This window comes from Passer montanus, unplaced genomic scaffold (assembly GCF_014805655.1).
Source record: "Passer montanus isolate IOZ18808 unplaced genomic scaffold, ASM1480565v1 scaffold42, whole genome shotgun sequence".
NCBI classification, from domain to species: domain Eukaryota; kingdom Metazoa; phylum Chordata; class Aves; order Passeriformes; family Passeridae; genus Passer; species Passer montanus.
Window position 1 is genome coordinate 2,362,295 of NW_024369041.1, and position 21,009 is coordinate 2,383,303.

The 21,009-nt window shown below is 37.0% G+C and overlaps 1 protein-coding gene across 2 annotated transcripts in view; it reads right to left on the reverse strand.

Annotated features, from left to right (window-relative positions):
* BMPR1A (bone morphogenetic protein receptor type 1A) overlaps positions 1–21,009 on the reverse strand; it is a 36,810-nt gene that overhangs the window by 4,628 nt on the left and 11,173 nt on the right. For both annotated transcript variants that reach the window (XM_039719589.1, XM_039719590.1), the window contains 10 exons: positions 16,891–17,099; positions 8,030–8,190; positions 6,519–6,621; positions 5,927–6,026; positions 5,034–5,133; positions 4,078–4,222; positions 3,029–3,221; positions 2,372–2,669; positions 1,709–1,884; positions 1,054–1,184 (listed from right to left, as the gene is read on the reverse strand). In XM_039719589.1, coding sequence (XP_039575523.1) covers positions 1,054–1,184; positions 1,709–1,884; positions 2,372–2,669; positions 3,029–3,221; positions 4,078–4,222; positions 5,034–5,133; positions 5,927–6,026; positions 6,519–6,621; positions 8,030–8,190; positions 16,891–16,959 — 1,476 coding nt within the window. In that variant the 5' untranslated portion in view covers positions 16,960–17,099. The remainder of the gene's footprint in view (positions 1–1,053; positions 1,185–1,708; positions 1,885–2,371; positions 2,670–3,028; positions 3,222–4,077; positions 4,223–5,033; positions 5,134–5,926; positions 6,027–6,518; positions 6,622–8,029; positions 8,191–16,890; positions 17,100–21,009) is intronic.

Here is a 21,009-nt window from a genome sequence, read left to right on the forward strand (position 1 = left end):
CACATTATTGTAACAATTGCTACGCTTAAAGTTATAATTCTGATTCGCTGTCAAATTCAAATTACAGAACTTTCAAGTTCAAAAATGTGCAGCTTCCAAATATTTTGCAAAATTGTTGGTAGAAAACTATTATAAAGAGATCTACTGAAGGAAAAACCCCAAAATACCCCAAACCAAACATCCACATGCCAATCCTTATCCCACTCCCTCACTGCCTAGTGACAGTAGCTGGAACTAATGGAAGTGTTGATTTAGTCTCTCAGTGATGCATTACCAGAACTTCTCTGTACATCTCAAGAACAGTGGTACAAATGTGGCAGCAATAAACAGAAATATCTCCACATATATGGCTGCAAAACCATAGAGAATTCTTTCAGGGAAAACAAAGACATGACAACAGTTCTTTCAGCAGTTAAAAAAAAAAAAAGAAAAAAAAAAAAGAGAAAACTGGTAATCCATAGAAGTCAATGACTTGGGGAAGAATGGATATGGCATATGTAATTTGCTTTGTGAAATAGTTATGTCTTGTTTACTGTATTCAAGCTGTGGCCCTTCAAAAACACGTATAAATGAGAGTATTTTACTTATATCACAGATTGTCCTGGGATGTAACAGTAAAAAAGGAAAAAAGGGAAGAGGAAATCCACAAAGGAACTGCTTCATCTTTCAGGAAATATCTTATGACACAAACCAATAAGCTATATCTATTAAGACTAATAAAATGAATTAAAAAATAATTTAAGTTTGAGCTCCAATTAAACTCTGAATATATTCCACTCTCTAAAACACGTGATCTCAAGTAGAGCAGTAGTCATATACCTGCATGCTGCTTAAGGGTATCTTCCCCCCAGATCACTGAAAAGATACATTAAAAAGTACAGAATTTTGAATTGATCTCAAGCATGTCTTTCTACTACTATTGCTGTGAGGTTTTCAGAGTATCAGAATGTGGGAATGCGGTTCTACTTGACAACATTTTAGTATTTACTAAACTCAAATGCCACCCCATATTATTGAGCAAACTGAAGCAGCTTTTCCTCTGAGCACACTCACTTCATCGCTGTTCCATCTGTTCGACACCACCGGGCGCAGGCGTTTGACACACACCACTTCTCTCATGTCCTCATAGGATGGATCATTTGGCACCATGTCATAATATGGCAACTGGTACTCTTCAACAATACCTGCAGATAATTGTGAAAGATTAGGAACAATTAAAATAAATTGATCTACAGATCTACTCTCAGGCTTCCTCAGCCAGGAACAAAAATTAACTTTCTGCCAAGTTAAACTCAACACACTGAGTTTTACTGAGGTAAAAATCTGAAAATTTCACTACAACAATAATTTACCGTAAAAGTTCCAATACTATCATTATTAACTTTAGTAGCTATGATGATTCCTTGCAGTGCCTTTGATTTTGATACTAAATGCTAGCTTTAGCGTTTTCTAATTTACTACATACTACAAAGAAGCACAGAGACATATAAGATGGAAGAAGAATACAGGTGAAGATGCATAAGGATACAAAAGCAGAGTAAAAGAAAAGCCAGGATGAGTCACAAAAATATTTGTCAGACTATTACTATTGCTTTTAAAGAATAAAAACCTAATGACACAGCAAGCTAATTATATTATTTCCTGGGGAAGCATTGCTAGAGTGAGGGAAGGGCCTGGTAGATTTTATCCAGAATATTTAAAAGTTTACCTCCTGTGACACATCGCCGAGCCATTTCCCAGATGATCAGCCCAAAACTGTAGATGTCAGCCATGATGTATGGCTGGAAATGGTTTTTATTCAGGCTTTCATCCAGGACTTCTGGAGCCATGTAACGTTTTGTTCCCACTCTGGTGTTCAAAGGAACGTCAACTTCATTTGTGTCACTATATGAAAACATTAGCAAGTTACTGAATTGTGGACTGTTACAAGGTGTGAAATCCTGTATGGCACGACCACTAAGAAGACAAGTCTCTGTCTCCATAGAACTTAAACTAATAAAGGTATTTAACTATATTATTAAAGTAACACATCTTCAATTAAGTTTCAACTACCTATATGCTGTTCAAATTTCCTACAAAAGAATTTACACAATTGCAATTACTATGAAAGGCTAGTTTTGAATAAAAAAATTAGTCTACATTTCCTCTACAAAACTTTTATTTTCCATAAGAGTATTTTTATTGTTTCTTAACAACCTATTTTCATCATGATGTTTGTCAGCTTTCAAGAACTACATTTTACCCTCAAAACTGGGAAAAAAATCCCAAAAGCACACAACCAAATCATTCCATCTGCCTTTTTAAACTGTGTATCTGGTGCATTAAATAAAAAAATTACATTAAAGTTTTCCCATGACAGAGGATTTGTTACCTGTTAAACTTGACTGCAAGACCCAAGTCTGCAATGCAGCAGGTTCCATTTTTCTTTATCAAGATGTTTTTACTCTTCAGGTCCCTGTGTGCAATTGCAGGCTTGCCTTGTGTCCCATAGATTTCTGTGTGCAGGTGGCACAGGCCACATGCAGCAGAATAGGCCAGTTTGAGCAGAGCCCTGTTGTCCAGAGTAGTGCACTTCAGAAAATCATACAATGATCCGTTTTCATGATAATCCGTGATCAAGTAAAGTTGTGTCCAGGAGCCAGTGCCTTTAATATCTGCTGCTATGAAACCTATGAAATGAATAAACCAAGGTACATAAAATTTTTGTGCAGTAGATTTAGTGATAATTCCTAAAGCTGTACTTTCTTGTACTGTAGCAGAAAACACATGCTCTCCTTATGAAAACTCACCATGTAGAACCTCTGATTCTAACTGTGAGGTTACCAGTCCAACCTTCCAGCAAGGAGACTGCAGATATATTTCCAACCAAAAGCAGAAAAATTCTACACTTTGAGTAACATTTTATTAGAGCACATTAAGGGAATAACCCATCTGGTGATTCCACAGGAGCTACCTTAGACCCCTCATGCCACCCACTAAGAGCTCCTGCTCCACCCTACAGAAGCTGAGCAATGTTCTGCTGCCTTACCGAGGATGTTTTCATGTCGCATGAGAACAGTTTGGTAAATCTCTGTTTCTCTGAACCAGCTGGCTTCTTCTGTGGTGAAAAACACTTTGACTGCCACTTTTTCACCCCTCCATTTGCCCATCCACACTTCACCATATCGGCCTTTTCCAACTTGCCTCACCATCTGAATTTGTTTGGCAATAGTGCGCTGAACCTAAGGAAAAAAAAAAGAAAAAGAAAAAAGAAAAAAAAAAGGGTAAAAGATGGAGGAGGGAAACACACCACTTAAATAAAAGTACCTGGCCAGGCTGCTTGTCAAGCTTCAAGCTTGGATTACTCTAAAGTTTGATACCATTGTAAAATTTGTTCCATGAAATTTTTTACATTCCACTTTTGGACTCATTATTGCTGCCTCCAAGGCATAAAAAACCCCCAAAAATATTTAAGACAACTCAAGGGTATGTTCTCTTGCATTTTATTTCTGATTTATAGTAATCTGTCTCACTGGCTAATTTTTATGCAAGTATTATATAGGATGGTGAATGAACACAATTCTGAATAATAATCACAAAACGGTTTGAGTTGGAAAGGACCCTAAATATCATCAACCCCTCTGTCATGCGTGTGGACACCTTCCACTAGAAGAGGTTGTTCAAAGCCCCATCCAGACTGGTCTTGAACACTGCTGTGGATGGAGCATCCACAGCTTCTGTGACAACCTGTTCCAGTGCCTCAACATCCTCAGTGAAGAATTTCTTCCTAATATCCCATCTAAACCTACTCTCAGTTTAAAGCCATTTCCCCTTGCATGCCCTTGTAAGAAGTCCCTCCCTGGCTTTTCTATTTTAATGATGGTCAGTGGATACTAAGAAAGTAAAATCTGAGTTCACTCAATTTGATACTTACATTAGCCATTTCTTGTATTTTTATCTTAATAGCTGCAGGTTCTAAGTTTGCTTTGAATTCTGCTGATGCAAACAGATTTTTTAACATACCTAATTTCACACAATTTTAATTAACTATGTGAAGATAATAATTCACTGAAGAAAAATCTCAAGTTTATGACTTACCAACAGTGGTAGCCCTGACCCACTCCCAGAACTCTGTGACTGGTCAATAAGGTCTTTTAATGACTCCCCAGCTGGAATAAATGCTTCATCTTGTTCCAGGTCACGATTATAACAGTGCCTCTTTGCCATTGACTTACAGTAATGCCTGCAAAAGTAACAGAAGTTAAATTGAACTCCAAAATATTTAAGATATGTAGCAAACTGCTCTAGGAAAGGAGCTCATTTAAATATACACACTTTCTCAAAAGAAAAAAACAGAGAAGCAGATATTACTGTATTTTTTCTTTTCCTGAAATGTAACTTATATGGCTTTTTAATGTTAAGAATCTGTTGTAATGCATGTACAGGTTTGTCAGCTGATTATCAGTGAGGGGGAAACACACCATTTTTAATACTCAACCCTCAGCCAGAGTTACCAGCACAACATTGCTGATTTTGGGTTAAATGAACAGTCAGAACCTTGAACCACAGCAACTGAGGCTGACACAAGCCTTGGAAAGTGCTAGAACAGTGATCACCTCCAGCACAGGGCTGGTGCTAACAGAAGCACCTGAATGAACTGCCATAGCTCAGCTGGATAATTACTGAGTTTTGAAACTCAGCAGAAAATCTCAGAAGCAGATGAAATTTAACTATTGAAAGTGACTGAAGATCTAGAAGCATAAAAAGCATGATGATATTCCTGTTTATCCGCTGCTATAGCATCGAAATTATATGTAGCTTGCAAAACTGTAAATATTTTGTACCTAGAGGAAGGATCAAACTCACTTAAATTCTCTGCTGTGAACATTTCATTTTACCTAGTGATGGAAACTGCTACCCACAGAAATGTGAAATCAGGTTACAACTGTTTCCAATCTACAAACGATTAACTGAGTACATTAGCAAAATAACTGTTCTCTTTACACTGATTTGCAAAATTAAAAATGTTGCCAATAAAGAAAGTGCTTTCTTACTTGTAACAAAAGCAGCTAAGTAAGATGACCATGACAATTATGCAGACTGCCATAGAAATCAACACTGCCATCCAACGAATGCTGCCATCAAAAAGTCCATCTATTTGACAAAAAAAAAAGAAAAAGAAAAAATAGAAAGAAAAAAGAGTTTCCAAAGTCTATTAATTAAACATATACTGTAAACAGTTTATTTAGGTATGGTTTCATATATTGTGTATCAAAGTAAGTATTTATACCACAAAAGCAAAGATAAATTCATTTGAATGACAAAAAAAAAATTCAGCTTGAGATTTTGGAGTTGTTGGTTTTGGTTGAGTCTTGCTAGTTTGTTAGAAAAGAAATTAAGGATTTAGAGCACTAAGATTCTGAGAAGATATAAAACAAGAGTTAGACCAGTACAACTTGCCTGGCAATGAATGAATAAGCACATGAAAACAAACTATTTTTGCTGGGAACAACAGAAAGAAGAGAATGAATTTGCAATAAAGAGGTGTTAACAAGGTCTAAACAGTTTTTTTTATGATGGCATTCATAATGGTAAAAGCACAGCAGAGATTAAGAGAAACATTTTAAAAAGAGATCAGACTGTGGAAACAGAATAAAAACAGATCAGAAGATCACATGCAGTCAAGAGATGAACATATTAAGAACAAGAATAAAAATGCCATGAGTGATTGATCAAGGAAAAGATTAACTTGAAAGTGGCAGAAAAGGAAAACTGAAAATAGAAAATAAAGAGTAGTACAGATGTTCAAATAAAAATTACTGAGTATGGAAAAAACCAGACCTGTGCAATACTGTAATTACATTTTCTCCTTATTTTTACTGTTGATCAGGAAGAACAGAACCTACACAGCATTCCTTAGCAGTGTGAACACACAGGAGCTGTTTACCTGTACTATCAAGAGGTGGTAATGTTGGTTGCAAATCCTGATTGCAGAAATCAGTGCGACAGCACTCAATTGTTCGGCGTAACTGTGCTTTAGGTGAGTCCTGTTGAAGGAGAATTCAATGAACACTCAGACTTGGAAGCTAAAACGGGGACAGGAGATGCTACAGCTACAACACAGCAGACAAAACTGTAAGCTATTTTATTCAAAGGCACTTCAACCACACCATTTCACGTATGAGATCACACTGCAGTGGCAGACAGACATCATCTAATCTCTGAGCCTACATTTGATCTTGCATTCTTTTTATATTTCATGAGATGTTTGTCACTTGTTGCACAGAAATAGATGGTTTCTACTTAAGTTGCTATTTCATACATGGGAAAAATCTTGAGCTTAGTCAAAACCAGTTAACCATATGTTAAATAAATACTGCTCTTAAGACAAAAAATGCAATCCCTTTAGAAGTTTTTCTCTTACATTCATCATAGCAGCAGTATTTGCTTTAGAACCATCCCCAGAATGCCATATAAAAAACGGGAGTGGCATAAACATGAAAGAAAGTATGGCACTGGTATAAATCTCATTGTTTCACCTTGCACTGGAAGTCTGAACCTTCATACTTCATGCAGCCAGAAGCAAGCGTGGGTTCTCCATGTTCATCCTCCTCAATGATAGCAAAGCAATGCCCATTAGTTCTGCAATAAACATATCACATGTGCTTGACCAGCATGTTTATCATTTAATATTCAGCATTAGTTGACCATGAACCTATTAAGAATTCTAGAATGAAAACTTCTACAAAAATTCTTTAGTAGAGTGGTGACCATCCAATCTGAGAACAAAAGGCCCCCACAGTATTCTCAAACAGAACACTACAGGGATGCTTTCTCACAAATATTCATTAATTCCCTCAACACAGATACCGAGAAAAACAAATTTAGAAATAATTTTGTTTGCCAAAAATCTATTTACACTAATTCAAAGAAATGCAGATGTGGAAAGCATAATGCCATAAGGTACCCTGCACGTAGACACCGTGTGTTTTTTAACTAATAGCTTTATTATGAGCATAATGGCCTATCAGTTGCTAGGTCAGACAAAAATTAGTAAGGCCTATACAGGCTGCAAACACTAGAGGGCAATAAAATCCAATAAATAAATACCAAGAGGCTTAAAAGACAAAATACTGGAACATTTTCTCAGTTCAAAACTGTTTGTAAGTTACTGCCTGTGTTTACATTTAAAAAGACAGCAGTGTTTATTCTGCCTCCTTGGGTTCCACAGGAACTGCCAAGTGACACCTTAGAGAGACTGAATGTTAAAGCGAAGACTCAAACTGCAGGAGCAAGTAATATGTTTTCAAGTGTGTATATTAATTCTTAAGGAAGAAAACAGAAGGGCCTTGAACATGGAATTGCAAATGGGAGAAAAAAAGAAAAACAAGAACGTTTCAGGACATGAAAAAAAAAACCACCTTAAGCAAGCACCTAACCTATGCATGAGTCTATTAGGATTCTTATACCTATCAAAGATAAAACTTCCCTCCTGTCTCTACATGTCCACAGGCTTTTCTTTATTTTCCCCTGCCTTTCCTACCTTAAGCAAGCACCTAATCTATGCATGAGTCTGTTAGGATTCTTATACCTATCAAAAAATTCCCTCCTGTCTCTACATGTCCACAGGCTTTTCTTTATTTTCCCCTGCCTTTCCTTCATAGTTCATGTAACAAGAAGAATTCTCAGTAAATGGCCATGTTGTTTACACTACCTTTTTGACTACTAGGTGAAGAAATAAGCAAACAGGTGGTCATGTCAGAAGGCTTAGATTTGGGTCACTTAATACTCACCCAGCTATAAAATACCACAGGGTTACTTAAAACCTCTGTCCTTCAAAGCAGTTGCTAGGCTTAAAATGACCAGTTGTAAATTATTCTATGGTGTGGTGAAAACAGAGATGACCAAGAGCTTTAGCACTCTCAGAACATAATCAATTATGGTCAGATCTCCTGAGAGAACCTTGGTCAGCCTCCAGAGGTAGTTTGCTCTCTCAAAATCCAAAATTATATTCTTCAAAGAGCCTCTCTATCCTGGATGCAGCACTTACATGCACGTGTTGTTAATAGCATCATCTGGACAATGTCCTGAGCAGTAGCATTTAAGAAAAGGCAAGGTGTCCTCTGGAGCAAGTGTTACTCCATTTGCTTGTTTCTTTTGGTCAGAATTTGTCTTCATTCCTGTACCATGAAGCATGCTGTCTGGCTTTTGTATTTTTGACAAAAAATACAACCAAAAAAAAGTTTACATCTCTTTGACAACTGCTCAAGAGTTTTATAGGCAAAATATGACAACAATAATTATATTTATAACTGAAGTATACAAGGTAATCTCCTCTTCCAAGATTATAGCAGATATCTGAGTTAATAATTTTATTCTAGAGATACCCTGCTAACTTATTTTGTAACTTAACAGCAGATCTTCCAACCACATATAATCAATATAAAGATATTTTCTCTTTTCCAGGTAGGGCAGGAAAGCAGTGGTGTAACTGGTTAGAATTTTCTGAAGAAAGCTTCTCTCATTCATGTGTTCAGAAAACCAAAATGCTGACGGCTTAATAACCACAACAAGAATAATTTTATGCATGGCTGAACATACTTAATATGCAATTTTCTAATTTTCTGAAGTAATTTTTTTATAGATTCACAGTCTCATGGAAGAGCAGTAATAACTCCAAAATCTCTTGGTTTTTTTGATCTCTGTATGCATTACTACTTCAAAACACAGCTAAAGTAAACCTTGTTTGCAAATTAAATTTCAGTAAATGACACGAACATCCATCCAAACAAGCTTTTACAGAATAGAAACGGGGCTGCATCATGTTCCAAGTAGCCCTCAGTTTCTCAACAGCAGCAGACTTAAACATCATTCTTTCTTGATTATATTATTAAAGTGCTTTGTGAATGCATGCATTCAGAAGAAAATAACCGTTTTCTTCTTTGTGAAGAACATCCAGAACAAAAATGATGAACATCATCTGCCTCATGTGGAATATGCTCTGTGGTTACTGTACGAGATGAGAACATCTATACCTATCTCCTTCAGCTTTATCATACACAGTTTTACCAACAAGAAATCTCTTTCTGTTCACCACCTTGGCTCTAAATCCTCAAGGTATGAACCAAATACAGACAGAAGAGCTGTGAACAAACTATCACTTGCACTGACACAGATTACAGCAAGGCTCTGTGTGAGGGTCAGTGTTGGCAAGATAAGGCAGCAGCCAGTCAGGACCAGCAGAAGCTTTTACACATTCAGTTATTAATAAAAAAATGGAGGTCACAATAAAAAATTAATTTTAAAATTTAGTTTAAAAATTTCATTTTTAAATTTTGTTTTTCTAAGGAAAAGAAATCTGACCAGAAAACTCAGAGTGTCTTTGAAGAGATTCTTGGGCTTCCTGTCAAACCTAGCAAACACGAGCTGTAGAGTGATAAGAATATTAGTGTCCTTTTGTACCTTGCTTGAAACATGTCCAGAAAAACTTGATTAAAATCTCTTGCAGATATAGCCCTCTGCATCACTCTACATCACTGTAACATCACTATGTCATTTAGACAAGTGCCAATTAAATACCTGTGAAATTTGAACCTACTGTACTGAAAATAGCAGACCTGCAGATTTCCTCATCCAGTTAATAGAGCACACCCAGTGCACTGTCCAGTGCAGCAAAGTAATGCAACTATGCTTCTCCTGGATACAAGTAAAAGAATATCCTGAGAAATACACAATTTACCTAAACACTGAAATCACAGAGCAGTGCTTTATTTAATATGTGGTCTTCAGAGAGTATTTCAGTAATGCCCAAGTTAAACAGTGCTGATCTGTACAGACTGTTCACAAGAAACAAGACCCAGTGCTAGAATAACAGCACATTATAGATATTTCTGATTTAACCAAGAAGAATCCTGCACAACTGAAACAGCTCCTCCATCCACCCCTCTCTCTCTTTCTACATTTTCTTCCCAGCATAAACTGAAAGGTAATTTTAATACTTTGCTAGAGACATTACAAAACAGTCTGTATTCACATTTAGGAGATCCTTACCTGCTCAGAGAACAGGTAATTCTACTTAATATTTAAAGCAAAAGCCTTTGTACTGCATATGTACAAATATTGTCTTTCTGATTCTGTTGAATGACTACAGTATCTTTCCCAATTGATGTTATAAATCCCTCTTATCTTGAGGGACATTCCACATGTTTAAAGTCTTTATGGTATTTTATGATCAGTGTCTGATCACCCTGAGCACTGAATGCAATGTTTTTTAAGTTTATTAGATGAGAAATCCAAGGAACCCTTAAAGCATGGCTTCTTCTAGCTCAGAACAGAAAGAAGAACATTTTGTGCATGTCTGGCATCTTTTAAAGCAGTATAATTCTCTGTAAACTAACAATGAAGCATTTCTACAGGCATACAACCTTTTATACTAAAAGTGACATGAAATACATTTTCCCTCTTTATTTATTAAGATGGATTGCATTACGAGATTTATGAGAAGCACATACCATATAAAATCCAAAACAGATAACTGTATTCTCAAAGAAACAGCATCTTTGTCTTTTGTTCAGTTTCTGTAGGCAAAGATTTTTATTCAAAGCAAGAACAGACTACAATTTCATTATTTTTGTAATGTAAAACTCCATAGTAGCCTGCTTTCATCTTACAGGTAATACCTGAACTGCACAAAGAATGGAGGGGAAAAAAAAAAATCACTTCACTCTTGCATTTTTACTTCCTAAGACTGTAGGCAGAACTCTTCTTTGACAGAAGTTTGAGTACCCAGGGAAGAGAATAGGAAAATCTGGAGGAAGTTTGGGATTACTGCACAAAACAGTTTTTAATTGCCTCCACCTAGGATACCTAACTGTATCCTTTACTGCAGTACTACAATTCAGCAGCAGCACTTCAAGACTCATTAGTGTCCATTTTAAAGCTGCTGGGTATGGGAATGGGAGTCAAGCATGGAAAGACTTGGCTTCCATCCACCTTAGTTATTAAGAGGGCAAATGAAGGCCCTGAACTCACAGGATGCTTCATTGCTGTTTTTCCTGGTTAATAAATACTGAGTAAATGAACAAGAGAGAACTAAGGATAGGCCTAAAGAACATCTTGCTCCAAGGTTTATGTCCCCACCCTCAGAGCTGCAGCTCTCAGACATTCACACTGCTGCATCTTCCCCCTGGGAACAGGACAGGCAAAGGGAGGATCATGTTTTAGGATCTTGTGACACTACACTACTTGATGATGTAATTAATCTCTTCTTTTCCATGACACTTGCAGTTGTCACTCTGCAGTACAGCTAAGAAACATACATACACAAATCTCACATAACCTTCAAAGGTGTAAGTGCAGTGTACTGTGCACTGAAATGCAGCACCCAGAGACTCTGGGCACAGCAAAGCTTCCTCTCCACCATTTCCTAACCTCCACCTGCAAACTGCACGGAGCTGGTGGGGCAAAATAATACACAGGAGCAACAAATGAGCTATCACACACTGGTGAGCTTGTTCAAGATCCTGGATCACTTCTAGCCTGTTTATCCAGCCTTGAGAATGACGGCATCATAGACTTCTAAACATACAAACTGCTCTGTAATGTGCATTTTACTGCATTACAAAGTTACAACATTCAAAAAAATATCAGAGTAAGGGTGGAACATTCTCCTAACTTCACTGCAGTGTAAGACACTGATGAAAAAAAAGCTGATGGGACTTCAAGTTCTGATTTTGTCTTCTGCTCTGCCCCATCATACACTGCATACATTGTAGATTTCTACAAATGTGAACAACTGTTACAGACAGGACAACACTTAAATGGTTTTCTGTTTAAAATTAAACTTCATTTTAATAAAATAAATAAAAATTGAAAAGGCTAATAATAAAAGAAATTGTTAGAACAGTGCCTGACAATGTATCATATCCAGCCTTTGATCAAAAATATAAATTATTCAAAGCACTGCTTCTTCCCGTCACAGAAAATAACTTAAGACTATAAAATGCATTTCAAAGAAGCACAGGATATAAAAAATCTCACTAGGTTAGAAATCTAAGTCTACTTGAAAGCACGCTTCAAATATGAATATTAACATGGATAAATCTTCAAAATGTTCTGTGCGTGACACTGCAGTGTTACTAATCACTAAAACCCGAGTTAACCTGCTTGCAACTCAATGCCAGGATACAGATATAATTTCATTTAGTCTTCTGATCTAAGAAAAGATTTGTGTGACCCATAAAGAAACAGCTCTATGAAATGCAGAGACAGCAGTAAGTGTAAGAAGACAAACACAAAAGCCAAAATATGCCTACAATTTTTTTACTTACTTGTATCCTGTCTTTCTCCACAAAGGAAGGTCCAATATGGCCTATAGCAGTCAAGTTGTTTGATAGCTTTGAGTTCATAATATAGGTGTTGCCCATAAAAACATTTCTATTCCAGACTACATTATCCTTTAAAGGGATTTGTCCTAGCAGAAACACAGTGCTAGAGGCATTTCTTTGTAGCTACTGTGAACCATGCTTGTAAACTCCAAGAAATTCAATATTTAAGTAAGATGAATCTTAGTCAGAAGAGCCCCTTTACCTGCCTCCCTGCTGGTGCTGATGCCACTGGACTCTTTCCATCAAAGATGAAAGTTGTACCAGAGCTCTTTATGTTAGATATGCCTTCCTTATGAAAAAGTCATACCTTGACATTTTTATGTGGTAGTTCTAAATTACTTTTTCTTGCTTAGGATGCAGATACAGCAAAATCCCCTACTCCAGTAAGAACATTTCACCTTTCTGCCTATCACAAACTTTCATAATGATTTAACATGCTCTGTTATGTGCATTAAACCTCAGTACAACTGACACAGCTTGAATACAATACTAGCACTTGCTCTTCAAAAACAAAATAACTTTTTCAAAAATCAGAAAAACTGTATGAGTGCAAAGAAAGTATCTTAAATGCTTCTCCAAACTCTGTGTTTGGCACTGTAACCATAATTCTCCCTACAGTGCTTTTTTATGTATTAAGGCTGTGATCTCCAAAGACCAGGCATGTTAGAGGTAGCTCCATCTAGCAGAACTGGTTCCTAAAAATCACAGCATGTTCCCAGACTCCTGGTTTAAAACCTCCCTCCTGTCCTTCCAGCTCTGCCAGGAGCTACATCAGTGCTCAACACAGACAGGCAGCCCCTGCCTCCTCTGCTTCCCAACCCACAGTCCTCAGCCTCTGCTCCAACTTCCCTTCCCCAGAAGTCATTTCTGAAAACTGCTCTGTTCTTATGTACTCAATATAAAAGACAGAGACTTGAAAATTTTGTGCATTTTTCTTAAAAGTACACTGCATTCTAATTAAAATTAAAAGGGCTTTTGAAGAATAAAGTTACTTAAAACTAAATGAGAAATTTTAATAAAGAAATAGATCAACTTTAAATAATCCCTTGGAAGAATTTTAATCAGACAAATTTATAAGAACGTGGTTGTTGCCCATGTTTTAAAGACAGATGCAGCCATTAATTGGGGAAATCACTAATAAACAGAACAAGTGTTTTGAAATAATGAATGAGCTACTGACAACTGTAAGTTCCTTCTATAGATTTTAGAATTGTGTTTCAGATTAGTTTATACATTCAAATTCAGTTAACTACTTCATCTGAGAAATTTAGAAAGTGCATAAAGTTTTTAAAATGTATCTTAATATATATCTTATCTATATCAAGTGTTTGAATAAAAGTAATTAGAGCAGTGAACTAAAATCAACAGGTTTTTTTTTTAGTTCAGTAACAGTGGCAACTTGAAATCCATTTTAATATTTAATATTAACATTAATTATTTTTAAATTTGACTTTTAATATATCTTTATGCATATCAAGTGGTATTAATACATTTTTAGTCAACTAATTTACAAGGATTAAAATACTGGTCTTCTGTGGTGTCTTTGAAGAATACAAACGTGTGATGAACCACATGGGAAGTAAATTGCCAGCAATGAAGAACCAAATTTATGAGAACATGTTTAAGTAGATGTTAAGCACTTTATTACTGCTACATATATTGATCAGACATGCTCATCAATGTACGGTAACAACAAAGAAATACTCTACTTGGAAGGAAAAGTGGTTCTCTGCCTGAAAACCCTGCACTACTGGGAAGACAAAACCTGTTTAGTGCAGCCACAAGTGTGGCTGAAGCCCAAGACCTCCTGCCTTTGATCAGAAAAAGGAGGTGGATGAAGATGCAGAGCAGGTCATGGACTTAAAGATACTGCAAAGGCCTTCCACAGCAAGAAAGGAAATACAGAATGTTTTAATTGAAGAGTTTGTTATTAAATCTGGCCATCTGCAACCCAGGCTTATTTCTGACTATTTCTAAAAGTAAATGAAGAAGTCCCAAAGCTATAAAGATACAACCCAAAGAGTAACCACTGGGTCCCCCTGCTGCACATCAACCTGAGAAACTGCAGCTATTCACCACTAATGTCATGGAACTGCCTCTGGTTTCTGTTGTTACTGTAAGAATATTTTCACAGTAATCAACACATGCAGCCACTTGCTTTTTCAAGTTACCTGTTAAGGAATCTGGTATGCATTTATACATGCAGCTATACAGACATTTACTTTTATCATTCTCTCAGGTCTTGGTAAGCTCTGAAATTCCTAACATTCTGAAGAAGCCTCCAAAAAAACCCCAAGAGAGCAAATCATTAACCTGGATACCAGACACTGAAAGTACACACACTGGTTTTTACTTTCTCTGCTTTTTCTTCCTCTTTCTGTTAATCACACAAATTTTCTTCAATTTTTCTTAATGAATCTTTTTCACCTCTGTTGATTGCTTTATGATACATTTTTCTAACATCCTGCATATATTTTCCTTGTTCAAACTACTTTTTCAATGGTTTAATCTTTTTACTTTAGGTTGTCTCTTTCCTATAGAAATGTCAAATGCTCTATGACTATGATCTTAATTCTTTCCTCCCCCATGAACCTAGGGAAATGCAGAGAGACTTGACTGGCTTTTTCCTCACCACCCCTGGAAACCAAGCATATTTCATACATTTGAAGAAAAGCCCTTAGGCAACTTGCAAACAACTAACAACATTTTAATAAGCTCAACTTTTTCACGGCTTTCAGAACTCCCTCCCAGTATTGATTTGAAAGTCAGGAAAATTTCTAAGATAAGGAAATTTCTTCTTTTGAAGCTGAAAAATAATTTTCAGTCTTTAAACTTAATTTATCTATATTACTTACTGGAAGTTATTTGCTGAACTGCTATTAATCACCGTGATCATGGAAGGAGTTAATGTAATTTAATTTTAAGCCACTAGAAGACTTGCATATTTGTATTATTAGTTCTATTTGAATCTAGAGAGGAAAAAAACCTCTTCAGTTGGTATTGCTTATTATTAAAATGCTAAATATTGGCTAATGCAGAGGAGTAAGCATGGCTTCAGCAAAAAGAACGAAGCATATTAATCCCAGCCTCCTCAAGGGAACAAGGGAAGAAGCTGGTCTCTTCCACCAGAAGCAGCAAAACTGCTTCAATACAAATAGAACAAGCTCCACAGCAAAACATTATGTCTCAGTATTTTAGAGAAGAGATCTCTGGAAGTCACCTGGTACCACCACCTGGTCAAAGCAGGATGACCAACTTCTACATCAGACCAGGCTGATCAGTCATTGCAGTAAAGTTCTGACTACCTCTAAGGATGAATATTGCACTACCTGCCCAGGCAGCCTGTTATAATACTTAACCACATTCAGTCAAAACTTCTTTCTTAATTTCTCAATGAAACTTACTTTAGTTTATTCCGTTACCTAATCTAAGCACCTCACAGCTACCTGAAAATATCTGTAAGCTACTACAGCCTTCAAGTATACCCCAAACTAGGTTTTTTCTGTCCAAATGGATGTATCAAGCCCAGGCTTTGAAGAGACAGCTCTGCTATATCCTTTAATCTAATACTGCAGATTCACACCAGAAACAAAACAAAAAGATCGGCATTTGAGTACTTACCAGGCTTCCTCCTCTCCCCATTTTAATGGGTTCATTGAATTGTTATTCTTGAAAGTAAAGATCTCACATAGCAAATATCTCACATCTCAAAATCAAGCACTCACTAAGCAGTAATTGATCTAAGTATGGAATAAGAATATAAATCCTTTTATATTCAAGTATTTAAATGGCAGTACCAAATTTGTTTTCTCTATTTTCTGAAAATATCTGGAAAGCTCTGTGTACCTAAACACATGAGGCGTGCACAGCTGGGAGAATGAACATTCTTACACAGAGACCCAACCAGGGATGTGTGTTTTCAATTCAACCCAATTTGACAGAGGAGTTAAAATTCTAATGATAACTGAATTTCCAGAAGTTTTTTCATAATTGGTGTATGGAAAGACAAAATACACACAAATGAGTATCTTCACTAACTGAAAATTTGTGGATAGTCCATAGCCTCACCTTGGCCCATCAAGCAGGTACAAAAAGTTCATTTAGATTAGTTAGGGCATACTACTTCTCTAGGCTGCTGGGAGCATGAAAAGGTGTGGGGAACTGCACACTGCAAATTCTTCAGTGGGTCAAATTAAGGGGATCAAATATTCACACACAGAAGGAACTGAAATTCAGAAAGTAAGCCTTCACTTCTGCTGCTCATCCAACTTGCTCAGTGGTGTACTAGGCATTTTTGGTATTGTTTCTACTTAAGTATTTGCTAAAATAGACCTAATCTAAACTACAATGAATGACCACTAGAATGTCCTTCTCTATAGGGAAGCATCCCATGATACATCAGGCCAGGAAAGTCACCTGCCCACAAAATTAACTCCAAAAGAAAAAAATCCTACTTCAACCACTGGAAAAAGCACAACTCTGCTTCAAATCAGAAAGATAAGCTTATTTCAACTAGTTCATATTTACCTTGAACATGGAGAATGATAAGCAGATAGGCTCCAAGCAATTGCTCATGAACTCTCAATCGAGTCATTGTTCACTTTTAATCCTTCCTGTGCAGGGCGACCGGCCCTTCTGCTTGACAAATGCTAAGCTCAGTCTTCTGTGAAGCCTAATACAGGATTCAGTGCTTGACTGCAAGGATGCTTCTGTGGCTTTTCCACCTTTTGTTTCCTGGAAAATACAATAAAACAAAATGTTTAAAAACTTCATGTATTTGTGGAACAGGAAAAAACCCTCAAGATGGTCATCATGCTGAGCATAACCAACAAACCCAACAAAAAAAACCCCCATGTGTTTATTAACATTAGTATCTGAAAACATTAGCTGTGTTTACCATCTAACTGAATAGCAGGGTTCTTCTGAAATATAAACGTTTGGTAACAACCCACAGGGATGTTTTCATATTCCTATTAAAAGTATTGGATGTGTCAACTCACTGGTCACTGATGTATAATTTTAGACTTGCATATAGCTGTTAGAGGTAGCATTCAACAGATTTAACACGTAAATCTGTTTGAAAACTATTTTCTTTACAGAAATGAAACCTTCTTTAAATTATTTCCCATAAAAATTAAATGCAAGTGGTGACTTCCCATAATACTGGGGGGGAAGCAGTAACACCATGTTAGGCCACCTGTTGAAAACTGCTGGTAGAGAAGCTTTATTGCAAAAAATCCCCCAGCCTCTCTGCTGGATAAAAAACAAATTTGCATTAAATTTAACAGTTAGCTTGGTTACCTAATATATTTATCTTGTTACTTTCTTCTCCTAGAAGAGAACTGCAGAAAAAGACAACACTAACTGCAATTCAAAATCATTACATCCTGGATTCCCAAGCTGCGTGCAAATTAATTCCTCTTGAAAAATTACACTACCGTATGTACACGCCATTTGCTCCATGAACAAAACATAATTCTACCCTTGTGCAGTGGATGAACATACAGCTAAGGCAGCCAAACTGAGGAAGAAGTCACTTTTTCAGACTGCAGTAGTTGCGGTCACATTCTGCTTACAGAACTTTTCAATGGTGATGCACGAGGGGAACGTAATTGGGCCTCAAAGGACTAAAAAGCAGCTTGAACACCTCAACAGTTCCTTGCAACAACAGCGAAGCTGCACAAAGAGGAACAGAGCCCTGATTTTGCCTCTCCTTGGCCTCGTTTCGGAGGGGTTGACCCCCCGACCCCTGTCAGCCTGGCGCTGCTCATGAATGCCAGAGCGGGCGTTCGCTCGGGGACGGGCAGCAATTACTGCTGGTGGCCGCTTCCATCAATAACTCAATCTGCGTGTCGGCGAGACCCAAGAACTTTTCATTTTAATGAGTCTTCGGAGGCATTTAACATGGAGGCAAATTAGCGGCTGAGCCGGGAGGTGTCCGTCACTTCCAATTTCAGCGGGCGCGGCGCCGCTCCGACCCCTGGCCTACTTTTCACACGTCTCTGACCTCTCCCTAATGCAGCCACAAAGAGGGAGCCACGCACCCCAAGCACCACGGCAGTCATGGCCCCGGCCAGGATTATTGCCTGGCTGTGGTGGGACAGACTCGGAACCACGCACTGTGCAAACGTCCAGAGCACCAGGAACTTCAAAGTAAACTTCCTGGCCAGGCAGAGGGAAAAGCAAAAATACTCACTCTTTTGTGCTCCCTATGCCACAACACCAATTCTGACAGTTAATAAGGAACGTCCTTCTAGCTATAAAACATCAGGCCAGCAACATAAGAGCCTAAGTATTAATGTTTTATTCTGTGTTTCGTTGGTAATGAACTTCCAATCCTCAATAAAACATGGAATTTGAAAACTGCCAACAGCTTTATGCAGCAATAACAACAAAGGCTTTATTTACAGTATTCTATCAAGCAAAACCAAATAAATCTTAGTAATAGTCTGTTTAAAGTATTTTTAGAAATAATTTCTGTCTTGTCCAGTTTCAGAAGAATACATATTTGCACTGTTGTACATTGCAAGAATAGCAGTGTTTAAAACTTGACGATCTTGCCCCCCTGTTCACCAGAGGGGCACACTAGCACAGAAATATCTGTTTGCCACTGCACACACAGCACGTTACCAAAAAAAGCCCAAAAAAACCAGCAAAAATAAACCCAAGAAAAAACTGAAGAAATAAATTAACCATTTTAATGCAATTCACTCCAATTTCATGGTGATTTTTGTTCAGTGACAAAAGGTAGTTTCCAGAAATGCTGCTCAAGCCTAATAAAAACATAATGTTCTCCACCAGTATTTTGTACCTCAATCTTCCTTCCAGTAATACTTCCCTTTTCACATATATATATATAAAACCATGCAATAAAAATCACAGAGAACAAATCCTAATTCCCAATTTTAAAACAAAAAATACCCTTTCAGACTGCTATTAGAGAGGTAGACTGGCAGCCCTGGCTAAGGCACAAAATTGAAAGAGCAACAGCTGGAATGTCTCCAAAACCTGTCTGATATAACAGTTTAGAATGACACAACTAAATAACCCCATTCTTCAAATATATTAAAGCACCAATTAACACTTGGAATGCTACTCTGCCAACAGAATAATGCTGAGGAGATTCAAATCCATAAGTCAATCAATTGATTTTGAAGTTCTCTATCTCTTTTCTACTGTAGCCACAAAGAAGCGTTCAACTATAATCCACTAAAAAGTAACTTATTCATCAATGGTAACACATGATTTTTCTGCACTGTATTTTATTGTCCTTCTTAGTAACAGTTTATTGAAGAAAATGCTTTTATTAGAACTGTGGGTTTTTTTCTGAACTGGAACTCAGCAGTGAATTCATGGCACTGTCACAGCAGTCCAGCCCTATGTTCTATATGACTCTAAACAGATGAAGCTGAAGTGTGCAAGATCTCTCACATGGCCCAAACCAACTCTGAAAGCATGGAGTTCAGTGGTAACTGCTCTTTAGATGTGGCTATGTAATATTTTTAACAGCATGATTCCCAAACCAAGTGAGCTGTGCTGTTCCAAATTTCAATAAAGAATGATAGTGGTGAATGCAACAACAAAGATAGTATTGTATAAGGGAAACACATTAAAAAATGTCAATCTTAGACCTCACAAGAATTAGAACATACAATCCATTTCAACAGACAAGATATTTCAAACCATGTGCAGCAGTACATGTAACACCAAGTTAATGTATTTAAACACAACAAAACTAAAAGTTACTAAATGGTTCTCTGATGTGTAACTGGGGCAAGAAGCAACTTAGGTAACTGTAAGCATATTACCTCAATCACAGGGACTGTTTTGAACAGGGCTTGGAGATGAACAGAATGCCAGAGATAAACTGAACTGTCAGTCTAAGTCAGTGTGCAACAACAACTTTCCTGGAAGATTATGAAAAAACCTGATATGGTGCCACAAAGAAAATTACTTATTTGGATGAAGAAAAGAGGGATTATAAGAACAGTAAAGAATTCACTACAGGGCAGACAAGTAGTTTCAAGAACAGAGATTAGTAGCCTAGTTCAAATGGCATCTGAGGACCTCGATTCTTGATTCAGCTTGACTGAAGAATACTCACCCTTTTCATTAATGAAGTAGGTACAGAAGGCAAAAACTTTTTAAAAATTGCTGACAAACAAATTGTCAGTTCAGCTGAGTCTTGTTTTTATGCAGGAAGATTTGGACCATGTGAAGAACTGAAGTAACAAATGGAATGATGTACAACAGCATGAAATTGGAAAAGTCATGCATATTGGTAACTCTGGGAAATTTCTGCTTCACACAGACTAGAAGCTCACACATAAGAGTCCAAGGACACCAACTGATTACAGAACATCAGACACATCCATGTGATGTGGCTGGGAGAAAGACACAAACACAACTCTAGTATTTCCTAGAAAAATTTCCCAGGGAAAACAGCAAGGCATGAATAGCACAAAGATAATACGATTGATAAATTCAACATCCATCTAGAAGGATACTATATCAAGGAAAGAAAGACATTTGGAGATAAAAAGAACAGAAAATAATACAATTAAGACAGCTAAAATTGATGGCTAAATAACTACACTTTGACAACATAACAGGAATGAACACAATGAAAGACATACAGCTATTC